Raw genomic sequence first — 14,410 nt, 5'->3', positions numbered from 1 at the left:
GCTGTGTGAGTGACTCCATGACACTCACAACATAAACATCAGAATCAATAGAAAAAGCACTTGACTAAAATACTGCAGCAACAGCATCATCACTTTCCCCAGCGTCCTTCCCAAGCTCCTGTGTCAGCCCCTGAAGATGGAATCCGCAGGAGGGGGAAACAGCGCCCCCTGGCCGCCACAACACCGTTGTCATGGTTTTTTGTTGCAAATTGAGGTGCATCACGCAGTATGTTACAACTAATTCCAGCACATATTGTGCTCTATCGCACGTGCAATTATGTCAGAGGGGATAAAACCGTTTTCATTGTCTGAAGTTACTTCTTTGTTGTTGTAATACCCAAACAGACATGGCAGCTTCAACATGAAGGATTCCAGCTTTAAAAGCTGCTTCAAATAAAACTTTAATGAACGTTTTCCTGTGTATTTGGTTGCGTGCGTAGCGGTGTGTGTGTGAAGCCTATTAGACTAACACCCGTGTGCTACGCTAACCTAGCTACGACACAGACTGCAATTTATTCTGCACCTGTCCTCCTCAGCCAAAGAGTGTGGGTGTGTGCGTGCGTGCATGTGTGTGTGTGCGTGCCCAGCCACAAACCCACAGCACCCCTTTTGACCGGCCACAAGAGGGGGCAAGAGATAGAAGACATTCTGGGAGATGTCAAATGTATTCGTCAAGTTTCTCAGAGAAGGAGTGATCAGGTTCCACCTGTTCATATAATTATATTCATTGGGATCTAAAAAGCCGACCTGGTCCTAAATCAGCACTCCTACTCTGAGACACTTGATAAAATACTCACATAGGAGTGCTGATTTGAGATCAGTTTTGCCTTTACCGGAAATTGAAATGGCACATTGCCATGTTTAAATCAAAGATCGGACTGAATCCTTGAAGCCAAGGTGATGTTCTTGTGTGGGATAAGGGAGAGACATGGCCTGTGTCCCAAATGCCACCGTATTCCCAGCACACTACATTTGACCAGAGACTTATGGGGGAATGGCCCTAAATAGTGAATAGGGTGTCATTTGGTACTGCAGAAGTGATAGGACACAGCAGCTTGCTTGGTCATGGTTGGACAGCAGTGGAGTGGATAGCCCTGGGATAGATAACATGGCACAACAGGGAACTATGTCTGCCTGCCTGTTCGTGTGCATGTCTGTCTTTCTGCCTGCCTGTTTGTGTGCATGTCTGTCTGTCTGCCTGCCTGTTTGTGTGCATGTCTGTCTGTCTGCCTGCCTGTTTGTGTGCATGTCTGTCTGTCTGCCTGCCTGTTTGTGTGCATGTCTGTCTGTCTGCCTGCCTGTTTGTGTGCATGTCTGTCTGTCTGTCTGCCTGTTCGTGTGCATGTCTGTCTGTCTGCCTGTCTGTTTGTGTGCATGTCTGTCTGTCTGTCTGTCTGTCTGGTCTGTCTGTCTGTCTGTCTGTCTGTCTGTCTGTCTGTCTGCCTGCCTGTTTGTGTGCATGTCTGTCTGTCTGCCTGCCTGTCTGTCTCTCTGCCTGTCTGTCTGTTGTCTGTCTGTCTGTCTGTCTGTCTGTCTGTCTGTCTGTCTGTCTGTCTGTCTGTCTGTCTGTCTGTCTGTCTGCCTGCCTGTCTGTCTCTCTGCCTCTCTGCCTGTCTGTCTGCCTGTCTGTCTGTCTGTCTGTCTGTCTGTCTGTCTGTCTGCCTGCCTGTCTGTCTGTCTGTCTGTCTGTCTGTCTGTCTGTCTGTCTGTTCTGTCTGTCTGGTTTGTCTGTTGTCTGTCTGTCTGTCTGTCTGTCTGTCTGTCTGTCTGTCTGTCTGGTCTGGTCCTGTCTGTCTGTCTGTCTGTCTGTCTGTCTGTCTGTCTGTCTGTTTGTGTGCATGTCTGTCTGTCTGTCTGTCTGTCTGTCTGTTTGTGTGCATGTCTGTCTGTCTGCCTGCCTGTCTGTCTCGTCTGCCTCTCTGCCTGTCTGTCTGCCTGTCTGTCTGCCTGTCTGTCTGTCTGTCTGTCTGTCTGTCCTGTTTGTCTGTCTGTCTGTCTGTCTGTCTGTCTGTCTGTCTGTCTGTCTGTTTGTGTGCATGTCTGTCTGTCTGCCTGCCTGTCTGTCTCTCTGCCTCTCTGCCATGTCTGTCTGTCTGTCTGTCTGTCTGTCTGTCCTGCCTGCCTGCCTGTCTGTCTGTCTGTCTGTCTGTCTGTCTGTCTGTCTGTCTGTCTGTCGTGTCTGTCTGTCTGTCTGTCTTGTCTGTCTGTCTGTCTGTTTGTCTGTCTGTCTGTCTGTCTGTCTGTCTGTCTGTCTGTCTGGTCTGTCTGTTTGTGTGCATGTCTGTCTGTCTGCCTGCCTGTCTGTCTCTCTGCCTTGTCTAAAGTTCCTCCTTCTCTCACCTTTCACCTTCTCGCGTTGTGTCTCATCTCTTTAAAACTCCTTTCCTGCCTCTCTCTCTCCCTCCCTCTTTTCTCTTCCCCTCCCCTTCCTTTCTCTCTCTCCCCATCCCTCTCTCATCCCTCCTTCCCTCCATCTCTCTCGCCCTCCCTCCCTTCCCTCTTTCCCCCTCCTTCCTTCTCTCTGTTGGTGGAGGTACGGACTGTTTCTATCGCCCCCAAACTCTTTGTGACCCTCGAAGCTCATTAAGAGGAGCAGGTGAGAGAGGACAGAGCATCTGTCTAGCAGGCGCACAGTATACTGGTAACACACAATCAGTAACCGCACCTCAACCCACCCAACCAGTACATTCAGCTATCACACCATGTATCAAGCAAACAAATCAATCACAAGACCTCCACACAGTCTACTCAAACAATACAGCATTTGGTGTTGGTTTCTTGGCATATAATTCCTGCTTGGAGTTATGAGTTGAGTTATGAGTGACGACTCATTACCTTCATCAATGAGGTCACAGAAAAGAACAAGATGTACACGAGGACAGTGGTATAACGTGATTAAATGATTCCACCTCCGAGCCAGAGGAGGGCAGTGTGTGGCTGGCCCATTCTGACTAATATGACGGACCCTCCACTCTCTCTCTCTGTCGATCTCTGTGTCCCTTCTCTCCATCTCTGTCGATATCCCTGTCCCCTCCACCTCGCTCTCTCCCTCCCTCTCTCTTTCTCACTTTCCCTCCCCCTTCACTCTCTTGCTCTCTCTCTCCTCTTCAGTGATCACACAGCAGCACTGTAGAGAGACATGCCAGACCCTTTGATCACACCACACCAGGGGAGAGAGAGAGAGAGTGGGGGGTAGAGAGTGTCACATGCACTAGTGTTCTCCATTCCACTAGAACTCTGACATAATTATCACCACCGATGGAATGGCACAGACAGGAGCAAAGGATGGGATGGATGATAGATGGGATGGATGATAGATGGGATGGATGATGGATGGGATGGATGGGATGGATGATGGATGATAGATGGATGGATGATGGATGATGGATGATAGATGGGATGGATGATGGATGGATGGGATGGATGATAGATGGATGGATGATAGATGGATGGGAGGGGTGGATGGATGGGATGGATGATAGATGGATGGATGATAGATGGATGGATGGGATGGATGGATGGATGGATGATAGATGGATGGATGATAGATGGATGGATGGATGGGATGGATGGATGGGATGGATGGGATGGATGGATGGGATGGATGGATGGGATGGATGGATGGATGGATGGATGGATGGGATGGATGGGATGGCTGCATAGAGGAGAAAAGGAGGACAAGCTTGCAAAGAGGATCTGTTGTTAAAGATAGACAGATCATTTCAACACCCAGAACCAAATCAGCTACACACACACACACACACACACCAAATCAGCTACACACACACACACACACACCAAATCAGCTACTCGGTTTCAAGTCAGTCACAGGACTAATAGAGAGGACGAGGAAGAGGAGAGGAAGAGGAAGAGGATGAGATGAATTGACATCATCCACAGTGAAAAAAGATGACAGTCAGGACACTAGTTAGAGATCATATGAACATAGCAGGGACCTACAAACACACATACTGTACAGCACACAACACACCATACTGTTTTATTGCATTGATGAAGTGAAGGAGCTGTATATGTGTATTCATAGCCACAGGAAGTAGTTTGGGGGTCCGCACTACAGACGTCTATATTGGTCCATAACACAGGACTTGTCAAGGCCCAGTTCACTACTTTGTGTTTCTTAAAAAATATATGTATTTAATTATTTATTTATGTTATTCAAAAAAATTCAGGGGTGCCAGTACCCTTACTTCCCACAGCTATGTGTGTGTTTTAAAATGATGACATCAAATACATTGATCAATCAATAAAGACTTTTGGTTTAGACAGGACAACAACAGAGATTCCAATCAACCAATCAACCAATCAACAAGCGGTCATATAGTTCCCTAAGGGGTTCCAATTTTATTCATCATTGGGACTTGATGCATCCAGATAAGGATCGTTTGATTCATTTTGGCACCTTGAAAAGACGTTAAGCTTTTTTATTTTCATTGAAACAACACAACGCAAAGAAAGAAAGAAAGAAAGACCATAAGGCTGTGTGAGATTTCAAAATGAAGATGACATAAGTATTCGTTCCAAAGAAATCCGTTTTTTTTTCTCTTATTTAAAAAAAGGCTTTACCTTCGTCAAAGTTTGTTTCTTTGATTAGTTACGCCCCTTGAAAGCATTGTTAAATGAAGCCCCGCCCCTTCTACCTGCCTGTCGTCCACAAAAGAGAAATACACACATTACATTAACATTTTAACTGCCAACTTGGTTTCCACAACAACCCCCCTCTGCATTGTGTTCAACATGTAGGTTGGATGATTTGATTAGCATGCATGTAGAGTTCTTAACATGGGAGTCACTCAGGCTTAGCTTCGTCTAGTTGATCATCTTCTCTCACGGTTTCTTCTTGTTTTTTTATAGCAGTGTCTTTCGCAAAGTGTCCGTTTGTCTTAGAGTAAGTAGTTCACTGTCCGATTACCCAGAACTCATGTGGCTCATCGTGTGACTCCCCTCTGGACTCTACCTCTTTTTTTGTAGCGTCGTCCGTCCAAAGAGGAAGTGATGTCGACGTTTGACATTTCACCTATCACCCCCTATTGACCTTTGGCCCCAAAACAAATATGGTCTCGGTCCAGGGACCTGAGTCAGCAGAAAGGTAACAGAAGGAATCACTTAAAAACAATAGAATCTATCTTATATTATTAACTAAACTGCTTGTTGGCTAGTTGCCATGGTTCCCTTTAAGCTATGTTTACGTCACTTCCTGTTGTTGTTGTTGTTTTTCAGTCCCAATGATCAACTCGTTCCTTCTCCGCTGTAGTTTCCATGACGACTTGATTTCGTTTCAACCTGTTTGTCGTTATGTCATTTTAGTTATTTTCACGTTTTGCGTCAGGAGTCTCTCTGTGATTTAGTAACATATATATTCATATATTCATATATAATTGATACATATATTAACTTAGACCATTACTTTTTTGCGGTCTGGATTCCCTCCCTGCGTTAAAGTCCCAACCCACAATGGTTCACAGTATTCATGTGAAAAATGTAAAAAAAATAATGAAATCAAACAGAGGCAACTAAAGAGAAGAGTGTTGGAGTGTTGGGAAGGAGGGGGAGAAAGGGGTGTATGGGGTGTTGGGCAGGAGGGGGAGAAGGGGTGTATGGGGTGTATGGCAGGAGGGGAGAAGGGGTGTAGGGAAGGAGCGGAGAAGGGGTGTAGGGAAGGAGGGGAGAAGGGGTGTAGGGAAGGAGGGGAGAAGGGGTGTAGGGAAGGAGGGGAGAAGGGGTGTATGGGGTGTAGGGAAGGAGGGGAGAAGGGGTGTAGGGAAGGAGGGGAGAAGGGGTGTATGGGGTGTATGGAGGAGGGTAGAAGGGGGTGTAGGAGGAGGGGAGAAGGGAAGGAGGGGAGAAGGGNTCTCCCCTCTCAGGAACTGTACATCTTTGACTCTGCCGGGAGGGAAACCTTTGTTGAAGCATGTGTGAGAAGTTGGTGAGGCCCACTACTTATCTACTCTTCAAAGTTACAAAGGATTCACGACTTTCCCTCTTCCATCCCTCTCTCATCCCTCTCTCATCCCTCCTCTCATCGCCTCTCTCTTCACAATCTCTCTTCCCTCTCTCATCCCTCTCTCTTCACATCTCTCTTCCCTCTCTCGTCCTCTCTCTTCACATCTCTCTTCCCTCTCTCTTCACATCTCTCTTCCCCCCTCTCATCCCTCTCTCTTCACATCTCTCTTCCCTCTCTCATCCCTCTCTTCACATCTCTCTTCCCTCTCTCATCCCTCTCTCTTCACATCTCTCTTCCCTCTCTCATCCCTCTCTCTTTCACATCTCTCTTCACATCTCTCTTCCCTCTCTCATCCCTCTCTTTCCCTCTCTCATCCCTCTCTCTTCACATCTCTCTTCCCTCTCTCATCCCTCTCTCTTCACATCTCTCTTCCCTCTCTCATCCTCTCTCTTCACATCTCTCTTCGCCTCTCTCATCCCTCTCTCTTCCCTCTCTCATCCCTCTCTTCACATTTCTCTTCACATCTCTCTTCCTTCTCTCATCCCTCTCTCTTCACATCTCTCTTCCCTCTCTCATCCCTCTCTCTTCACCATCTCTCTTCCCTCTCTCATCCCTCTCTCTTCACATCTCTGCTTCCCTCTCTCATCCCTCTCTCTTCACATCTCTCTTCCCTCTCTCATCCCTCCTCTCTTCACATCTCTCTTCCCTCTCTCATACCTCTCTTTCCTCTCTCTTTTGCTGAATGTTAAATGGATGCAATATTCAATGTTTCCACCCCCCCCCCTTTCACCCTCCATCACCCCCTCTCTCCCCATCCCTCCCTCTATCCCTCTACAGTGGGGCCAGCCGTCTGTGTTGTGTCTGGTGTTGACGTGAGCAGTGAGCTGTCATTCAGTAACTGTGGTCGCTGGCTGGAGAGGGTCAGGGCCCACTGCCAGGGTCTGCACATCCCAGGTACCACACACCTCAGCTCTGACCCCCTGTATCTGGAGGTACTTGATCTTAGTGCTCTCTGTGTGTGTTGTGTGTGTGTGTGTGTGTGTGTGTGTGTGTGTGTGTGTGTGTGTGTGTGTGTGTGTGTGTGTGTGTGTGTGTGTGGTGTGTGTGTGTGTGTGTGTGTGTGTGTGTGTGTGTGTGTGCGTGTGTGTGTGTTGTTGTTGTGACTTTCAGGTGTGTTGGTGGGTAACAAGTCGGACCTGTCCTCGCGGAAGGAGGTGGAGACCTCGGTGGCCCAGGAGTGGGCCCAAAGCCAGGGGCTGCAGTACCACGAGACGTCCGCTGTGAGTGCACCCACACCTGGACACAACAGACAAACTCATAGGCTTCTGGAGCCAAAGTGCCAACACCAAGTCCAAAAACAGTGTACCCTCTAACAAAGCGATGATTAAAATGTTTCTCATTCTGTGTGTATGTGTGTGTGCATGGCATCTGTATTGCAGAAGGAGATGGAGAACTGTGAAGCTCCCTTTCTGAGTCTAGCCCAGCTGTTCCACTCTCTCTACCAAGACAGACTACAGACCATACAGAATCTGGCCTAACATTCTAGAACCTGACCTAACATTCTAGAACCTGGCCTAACATTCTAGAACCTGGCCTAACATTCTAGAATCTGGCCTGACAATCTTGAACCTGAACATTCTAGAACCTGGCCTAACACATATAAATTACATTGTATATATTCTGTTTCTTTGGCCTCTAGAAAGGATATATGGATTATATTTCTATGGATTCTAGGACCTGGCCCAATGTTCTAGAACTTGGCCCAACATTCCCTAAGTGAAAAATACTGCCTCTGACAGTGAGACATCCACCTTACATTGGGGTGGAGATTAAGATGAAACTGTTATCTACAATAATTAATGTTCTGTATATTCTTCACGTTGTCTGAGTTATGCAGGAGAACATGATAAATGGATTTAAAGTTTGTGATTTCTGTACAGTATTCTGATTGCTAGAGTTTGCATATGGGGGGACCTTTCCACCCCTCTCTCCCTCCATCACCCACTCTCTCTCCTTTACTCTCTCCTCTCCATCCCCTCTCTCCCTCCATCACCTACTCTCTCTCTCCTTTACTCTCTCCTCTCCTTTACTCTCTCCTCTCCATCCCCCTCTCCCTCCATCACCCACTCTCTCCTTTACTCTCTCCTCTCCATCCCTCTCTCCCTCCATCACCCACTCTCCTTTACTCTCTCCTCTCCATCCCTCTCTCCCTCCATCACCCCACTCTCTCCTTTACTCTCTCCTCTCCATCCCTCTCTCCCTCCATCACCCACTCTCCTTTACTCTCTCCTCTCCATCCCTCTCTCCCTCCATCACCCACTCTCCTTTACTCTCTCCTCTCCCTCCATCACCCACTCTCCTTTACTCTCTCCTCTCCATCCCTCTCTCCCTCCATCACCCACTCTCTCTGTCTCTCTCCACCCCCCGCCCCTCCTCTCTCCATCTGTCTCTCTTTCTGCATTTGCAGCTGGAGACCTTCACATCATTTCCATCATTTCCAAAACCCGTTTGTTGTTTATTCGTTAACAACCCTGTAATTACTGTTTTAATGACCCTCCTCTCATTGTAACGGGGTCAGACCCACTGCCTATTATAGCCTCTCATGTCTAACACACACACACACACACACACACACACACACACACACACTATGCTACGAGGCCTCTATTGAACTAGGCTGACAGTCCGCCTCAAAGCCACTCATTCATGGTGATTGAATCTCATATTATGACCCGCATTAAAATAGACTGCTGCCTTGGAATTCTGTTCCCATAACTACTGAGAGGATAATGCCATGTTGAGGGTTATTAGTTATGCCACTGTTATGGTAACTGTTGTTTTAATACAGTATGTGGGTTTATGGTTTAGTCTTTAATGTTAAATATATGGTTAATCTGTAGCGAACTATGCAATCTTAAATAAAATTACATTTAATAGATGCTATCTTAAATATATTATAAATATTGATTGGTTTTCTAGTGTAAAATAGAGAGCCATGATGAGTTGGGGGGAGGATTTAAGTAATCGGTTCCACACATTGGCAGACAGTTGTTGAAATTGGGGTCAAACCAATGTCCTTGCTTTGTAAATGTGTGTGAGAGAGAGAGATTGGATATTGGTTCTGGCATGGCATGGGGTAGAGTTTGGCTGCGTTGTGCCCAGTCTGGCTTGGTGTGTGTGTGTGTGTGTATGTGTGTGTTGGCATGATGTGTGCGTAAACCAGGGTGCCTGACTGAGACAGACTGGCCTAGCAGGGTGGAGGGGGACCCCTCACCACAGAAGTCTGGCATGGAGAGACAGGGGGAGCCATGAATACACACACACACAGGTTTAGTGGAAGGACACCGTCTGGGACAGGGAGTTTCCTGACAGACACACACACAGTCTCCATCCATCTGTCATCAGCAGGACACAGCCACGGAGGTGTGTGTACCACACTCACGAGGACAAAGGACACCTGTTACTGCTGTGTGAGTGACTCCATGACACTCACAACATAAACATCAGAATCAATAGAAAAAGCACTTGACTAAAATACTGCAGCAACAGCATCATCACTTTCCCCAGCGTCCTTCCCAAGCTCCTGTGTCAGCCCCTGAAGATGGAATCCGCAGGAGGGGGAAACAGCGCCCCCTGGCCGCCACAACACCGTTGTCATGGTTTTTTGTTGCAAATTGAGGTGCATCACGCAGTATGTTACAACTAATTCCAGCACATATTGTGCTCTATCGCACGTGCAATTATGTCAGAGGGGATAAAACCGTTTTCATTGTCTGAAGTTACTTCTTTGTTGTTGTAATACCCAAACAGACATGGCAGCTTCAACATGAAGGATTCCAGCTTTAAAAGCTGCTTCAAATAAAACTTTAATGAACGTTTTCCTGTGTATTTGGTTGCGTGCGTAGCGGTGTGTGTGTGAAGCCTATTAGACTAACACCCGTGTGCTACGCTAACCTAGCTACGACACAGACTGCAATTTATTCTGCACCTGTCCTCCTCAGCCAAAGAGTGTGGGTGTGTGCGTGCGTGCATGTGTGTGTGTGCGTGCCCAGCCACAAACCCACAGCACCCCTTTTGACCGGCCACAAGAGGGGGCAAGAGATAGAAGACATTCTGGGAGATGTCAAATGTATTCGTCAAGTTTCTCAGAGAAGGAGTGATCAGGTTCCACCTGTTCATATAATTATATTCATTGGGATCTAAAAAGCCGACCTGGTCCTAAATCAGCACTCCTACTCTGAGACACTTGATAAAATACTCACATAGGAGTGCTGATTTGAGATCAGTTTTGCCTTTACCGGAAATTGAAATGGCACATTGCCATGTTTAAATCAAAGATCGGACTGAATCCTTGAAGCCAAGGTGATGTTGTTGTGTGGGATAAGGGAGAGACATGGCCTGTGTCCCAAATGCCACCGTATTCCCAGCACACTACATTTGACCAGAGACTTATGGGGGAATGGCCCTAAATAGTGAATAGGGTGTCATTTGGTACTGCAGAAGTGATAGGACACAGCAGCTTGCTTGGTCATGGTTGGACAGCAGTGGAGTGGATAGCCCTGGGATAGATAACATGGCACAACAGGGAACTATGTTTGCCTGCCTGTTCGTGTGCATGTCTGTCTTTCTGCCTGCCTGTTTGTGTGCATGTCTGTCTGTCTGCCTGCCTGTTTGTGTGCATGTCTGTCTGTCTGCCTGCCTGTTTGTGTGCATGTCTGTCTGTCTGCCTGGCCTGTTTGTGTGCATGTCTGTCTGTCTGCCTGCCTGTTTGTGTGCATGTCTGTCTGTCTGTCTGCCTGTTCGTGTGCATGTCTGTCTGTCTGCCTGTCTGTTTTGTGTGCAATGTCTGTCTGTCTGGTCTGTCTGTCTGTCTGTCTGTCTGTCTTGTCTGTCTGGTCTGTCTGCCTGCCTGTTTGTGTGCATGTCTGTCTGTCCTGCCTGCCTGTCTGTCTCTCTGCCTGCCTGCCTGTTTGTGTGCATGTCTGTCTGTCTGCCTGCCTGTCTGTCTCTCTGCCTGCCTGCCTGTTTGTGTGCATGTCTGGTCTGTCTGCCTGCCTGTCTGTCTCTCTCCTGTCTGTCTTTGTCTGTCTGTCTGTCTGTCTGTCTGTCTGTCTGTCTGTCTGCTGTCTGCGGTCTGTCTGTTGTCTGTCTGTCTGTCTGTCTGTCCTGTCGTCTGTCTGTCTGTCCTGTCTGTCTGTCTGTCTGTCTGTCTGTCTGTCGTTGTTGTCTGTCTGTCTGTCGTCTGTCTGTCTGCCTGCCTGCCTGCCTGCCTGCGCCTGTTTGTGTGCATGTCTGCCTGCCTGCCTGCCTGTTTGTGTGCATGTCTGTCTGTCTGCCTGCCTGTCTGTCTCTCTGCCTGTCTAAAGTTCCTCCTTCTCTCACCTTTCACCTTCTCTCGTTGTGTCTCATCTCTTTAACTCCTTTCCTGCCTCTCTCTCTCCCTCCCTCTTTTCTCTTCCCCTCCCCTTCCTTTCTCTCTCTCCCCATCCCTCTCTCATCCTCCTTCCCTCCATCTCTCTCGCCCTCCCTCCCTTCCCTCTTTCCCCCTCCTTCCTTCTCTCTGTTGGTGGAGGTACGGACTGTTCTATCGCCCCAAACTCTTTGTGACCCTCGAAGCTCATTAAGAGGAGCAGGTGAGAGAGGACAGAGCATCTGTTCTAGCAGGCAGCACAGTATACTGGTAACACACAATCAGTAACCGCACCTCAACCCACCCAACCAGTACATTCAGCTATCACACCATGTATCAAGCAAACAAATCAATCACAAGACCTCCACACAGTCTACTCAAACAATACAGCATTTGGTGTTGGTTTCTTGGCATATAATTCCTGCTTGGAGTTATGAGTTGAGTTATGAGTGACGACTCATTACCTTCATCAATGAGGTCACAGAAAAGAACAAGATGTACACGAGGACAGTGGTATAACGTGATTAAATGATTCCACCTCCGAGCCAGAGGAGGGCAGTGTGTGGCTGGCCCATTCTGACTAATATGACGGACCCTCCACTCTCTCTCTCTGTCGATCTCTGTGTCCCTTCTCTCCATCTCTGTCGATATCCCTGTCCCCTCCACCTCGCTCTCTCCCTCCCTCTCTCTTTCTCACTTTCCCTCCCCCTTCACTCTCTTGCTCTCTCTCTCCTCTTCAGTGATCACACAGCAGCACTGTAGAGAGACATGCCAGACCCTTTGATCACACCACACCAGGGGAGAGAGAGAGAGAGTGGGGGGTAGAGAGTGTCACATGCACTAGTGTTCTCCATTCCACTAGAACTCTGACATAATTATCACCACCGATGGAATGGCACAGACAGGAGCAAAGGATGGGATGGATGATAGATGGGATGGATGATAGATGGGATGGATGATGGATGGGATGGATGGGATGGATGATGGATGATAGATGGATGGATGATGGATGGATGGATAGATGGGATGGATGATGGATGGATGGGATGGATGATAGATGGATGGATGATAGATGGATGGGATGGGTGGATGGATGGGATGGATGATAGATGGATGGATGATAGATGGATGGATGGGATGGATGGATGGATGGATGATAGATGGATGGATGATAGATGGATGGATGGATGGGATGGATGGATGGGATGGATGGGATGGATGGATGGGATGGATGGATGGATGGGATGGATGGGATGGATGGATGGGATGGATGGATGGCTGCATAGAGGAGAAAAGGAGGACAAGCTTGCAAAGAGGATCTGTTGTTAAAGATAGACAGATCATTTCAACACCCAGAACCAAATCAGCTACACACACACACACACACACACCAAATCAGCTACACACACACACACACACACCAAATCAGCTACTCGGTTTCAAGTCAGTCACAGGACTAATAGAGAGGACGAGGAAGAGGAGAGGAAGAGGAAGAGGATGAGATGAATTGACATCATCCACAGTGAAAAAAGATGACAGTCAGGACACTAGTTAGAGATCAATATGAACATAGCAGGGACCTACAAACACACATACTGTACAGCACACAACACACCATACTGTTTTATTGCATTGATGAAGTGAAGGAGCTGTATATGTGTATTCATAGCCACAGGAAGTAGTTTGGGGGTCCGCACTACAGACGTCTATATTGGTCCAATAACACAGGACTTGTCAAGGCCCAGTTCACTACTTTTGTGTTTCTTAAAAAATATATGTATTTAATTATTTATTTATGTTATTCAAAAAAAATTCAGGGGGTGCCAGTACCCTTACTTCCCACAGCTATGTGTGTGTTTTAAAATGATGACATCAAATACATTGATCAATCAATAAAGACTTTTGGTTTAGACAGGACAACAACAGAGATTCCAATCAACCAATCAACCAATCAACAAGCGGTCATATAGTTCCCTAAGGGGTTCCAATTTTATTCATCATTGGGACTTGATGCATCCAAGATAAGGATCGTTTGATTCATTTTGGCACCTTGAAAAGACGTTAAGCTTTTTTATTTTCATTGAAACAACACAACGCAAAGAAAGAAAGAAAGAAAGACCATAAGGCTGTGTGAGATTTCAAAATGAAGATGACATAAGTATTCGTTCCAAAGAAATCCGTTTTTTTTTCTCTTATTTAAAAAAAGGCTTTACCTTCGTCAAAGTTTGTTTCTTTGATTAGTTACGCCCCTTGAAAGCATTGTTAAATGAAGCCCCGCCCCTTCTACCTGCCTGTCGTCCACAAAAGAGAAATACACACATTACATTAACATTTTAACTGCCAACTTGGTTTCCACAACAACCCCCCTCTGCATTGTGTTCAACATGTAGGTTGGATGATTTGATTAGCATGCATGTAGAGTTCTTAACATGGGAGTCACTCAGGCTTAGCTTCGTCTAGTTGATCATCTTCTCTCACGGTTTCTTCTTGGTTTTTTTATAGCAGTGTCTTTCGCAAAGTGTCCGTTTGTCTTAGAGTAAGTAGTTCACTGTCCGATTACCCAGAACTCATGTGGCTCATCGTGTGACTCCCCTCTGGACTCTACCTCTTTTTTTGTAGCGTCGTCCGTCCAAAGAGGAAGTGATGTCGACGTTTGACATTTCACCTATCACCCCCTATTGACCTTTGGCCCCAAAACAAATATGGTCTCGGTCCAGGGACCTGAGTCAGCAGAAAGGTAACAGAAGGAATCACTTAAAAACAATAGAATCTATCTATATATTATTAACTAAACTGCTTGTTGGCTAGTTGCCATGGTTCCCTTTAAGCTATGTTTACGTCACTTCCTGTTGTTGTTGTTGTTTTTCAGTCCCAATGAATCAACTCGTTCCTCCGCTGTAGTTTCCATGACGACTTGATTTCGTTTCACCTTGTTTGTCGTTATGTCATTTTAGTTATTTTCACGTTTTGCGTCAGGGAAGTCTCTCTGTGATTTAGTAACATATATATTCATATATTCATATATAATTGATACATAT

General features: G+C 46.7%; 1 protein-coding gene across 1 annotated transcript; it reads left to right on the top strand.

Annotated features, from left to right (window-relative positions):
* Positions 1–5,929: 5,929 nt before the first annotated feature.
* Positions 5,930–7,891, top strand: LOC116358811 (intraflagellar transport protein 27 homolog). Its single transcript, XM_031811038.1, has 4 exons — positions 5,930–5,933; positions 6,800–6,916; positions 7,133–7,242; positions 7,402–7,891. Exons 1-4 carry the CDS (start codon positions 5,930–5,932, stop codon positions 7,498–7,500), a joined length of 330 nt encoding a protein of 109 aa, XP_031666898.1. The 3' UTR covers positions 7,501–7,891.
* Positions 7,892–14,410: the final 6,519 nt, after the last annotated feature.

Source organism: Oncorhynchus kisutch, unplaced genomic scaffold (assembly GCF_002021735.2).
Source record: "Oncorhynchus kisutch isolate 150728-3 unplaced genomic scaffold, Okis_V2 Okis01b-Okis20b_hom, whole genome shotgun sequence".
Lineage (NCBI taxonomy): Eukaryota > Metazoa > Chordata > Actinopteri > Salmoniformes > Salmonidae > Oncorhynchus > Oncorhynchus kisutch.
Note: the sequence above shows the minus strand (reverse complement) of the source record. Positions and strands in the feature narration are given on the sequence as shown.

Bases quoted from the DNA above. Each gene is read 5' to 3' on its own strand.
- LOC116358811 (XM_031811038.1), top strand. The intron at 6,917-7,132 runs GTACCACACACC...TGTGACTTTCAG, and splicing joins CCAGGGTCTGCACATCCCAG to GTGTGTTGGTGGGTAACAAG. The intron at 7,243-7,401 runs GTGAGTGCACCC...TCTGTATTGCAG, and splicing joins AGTACCACGAGACGTCCGCT to AAGGAGATGGAGAACTGTGA.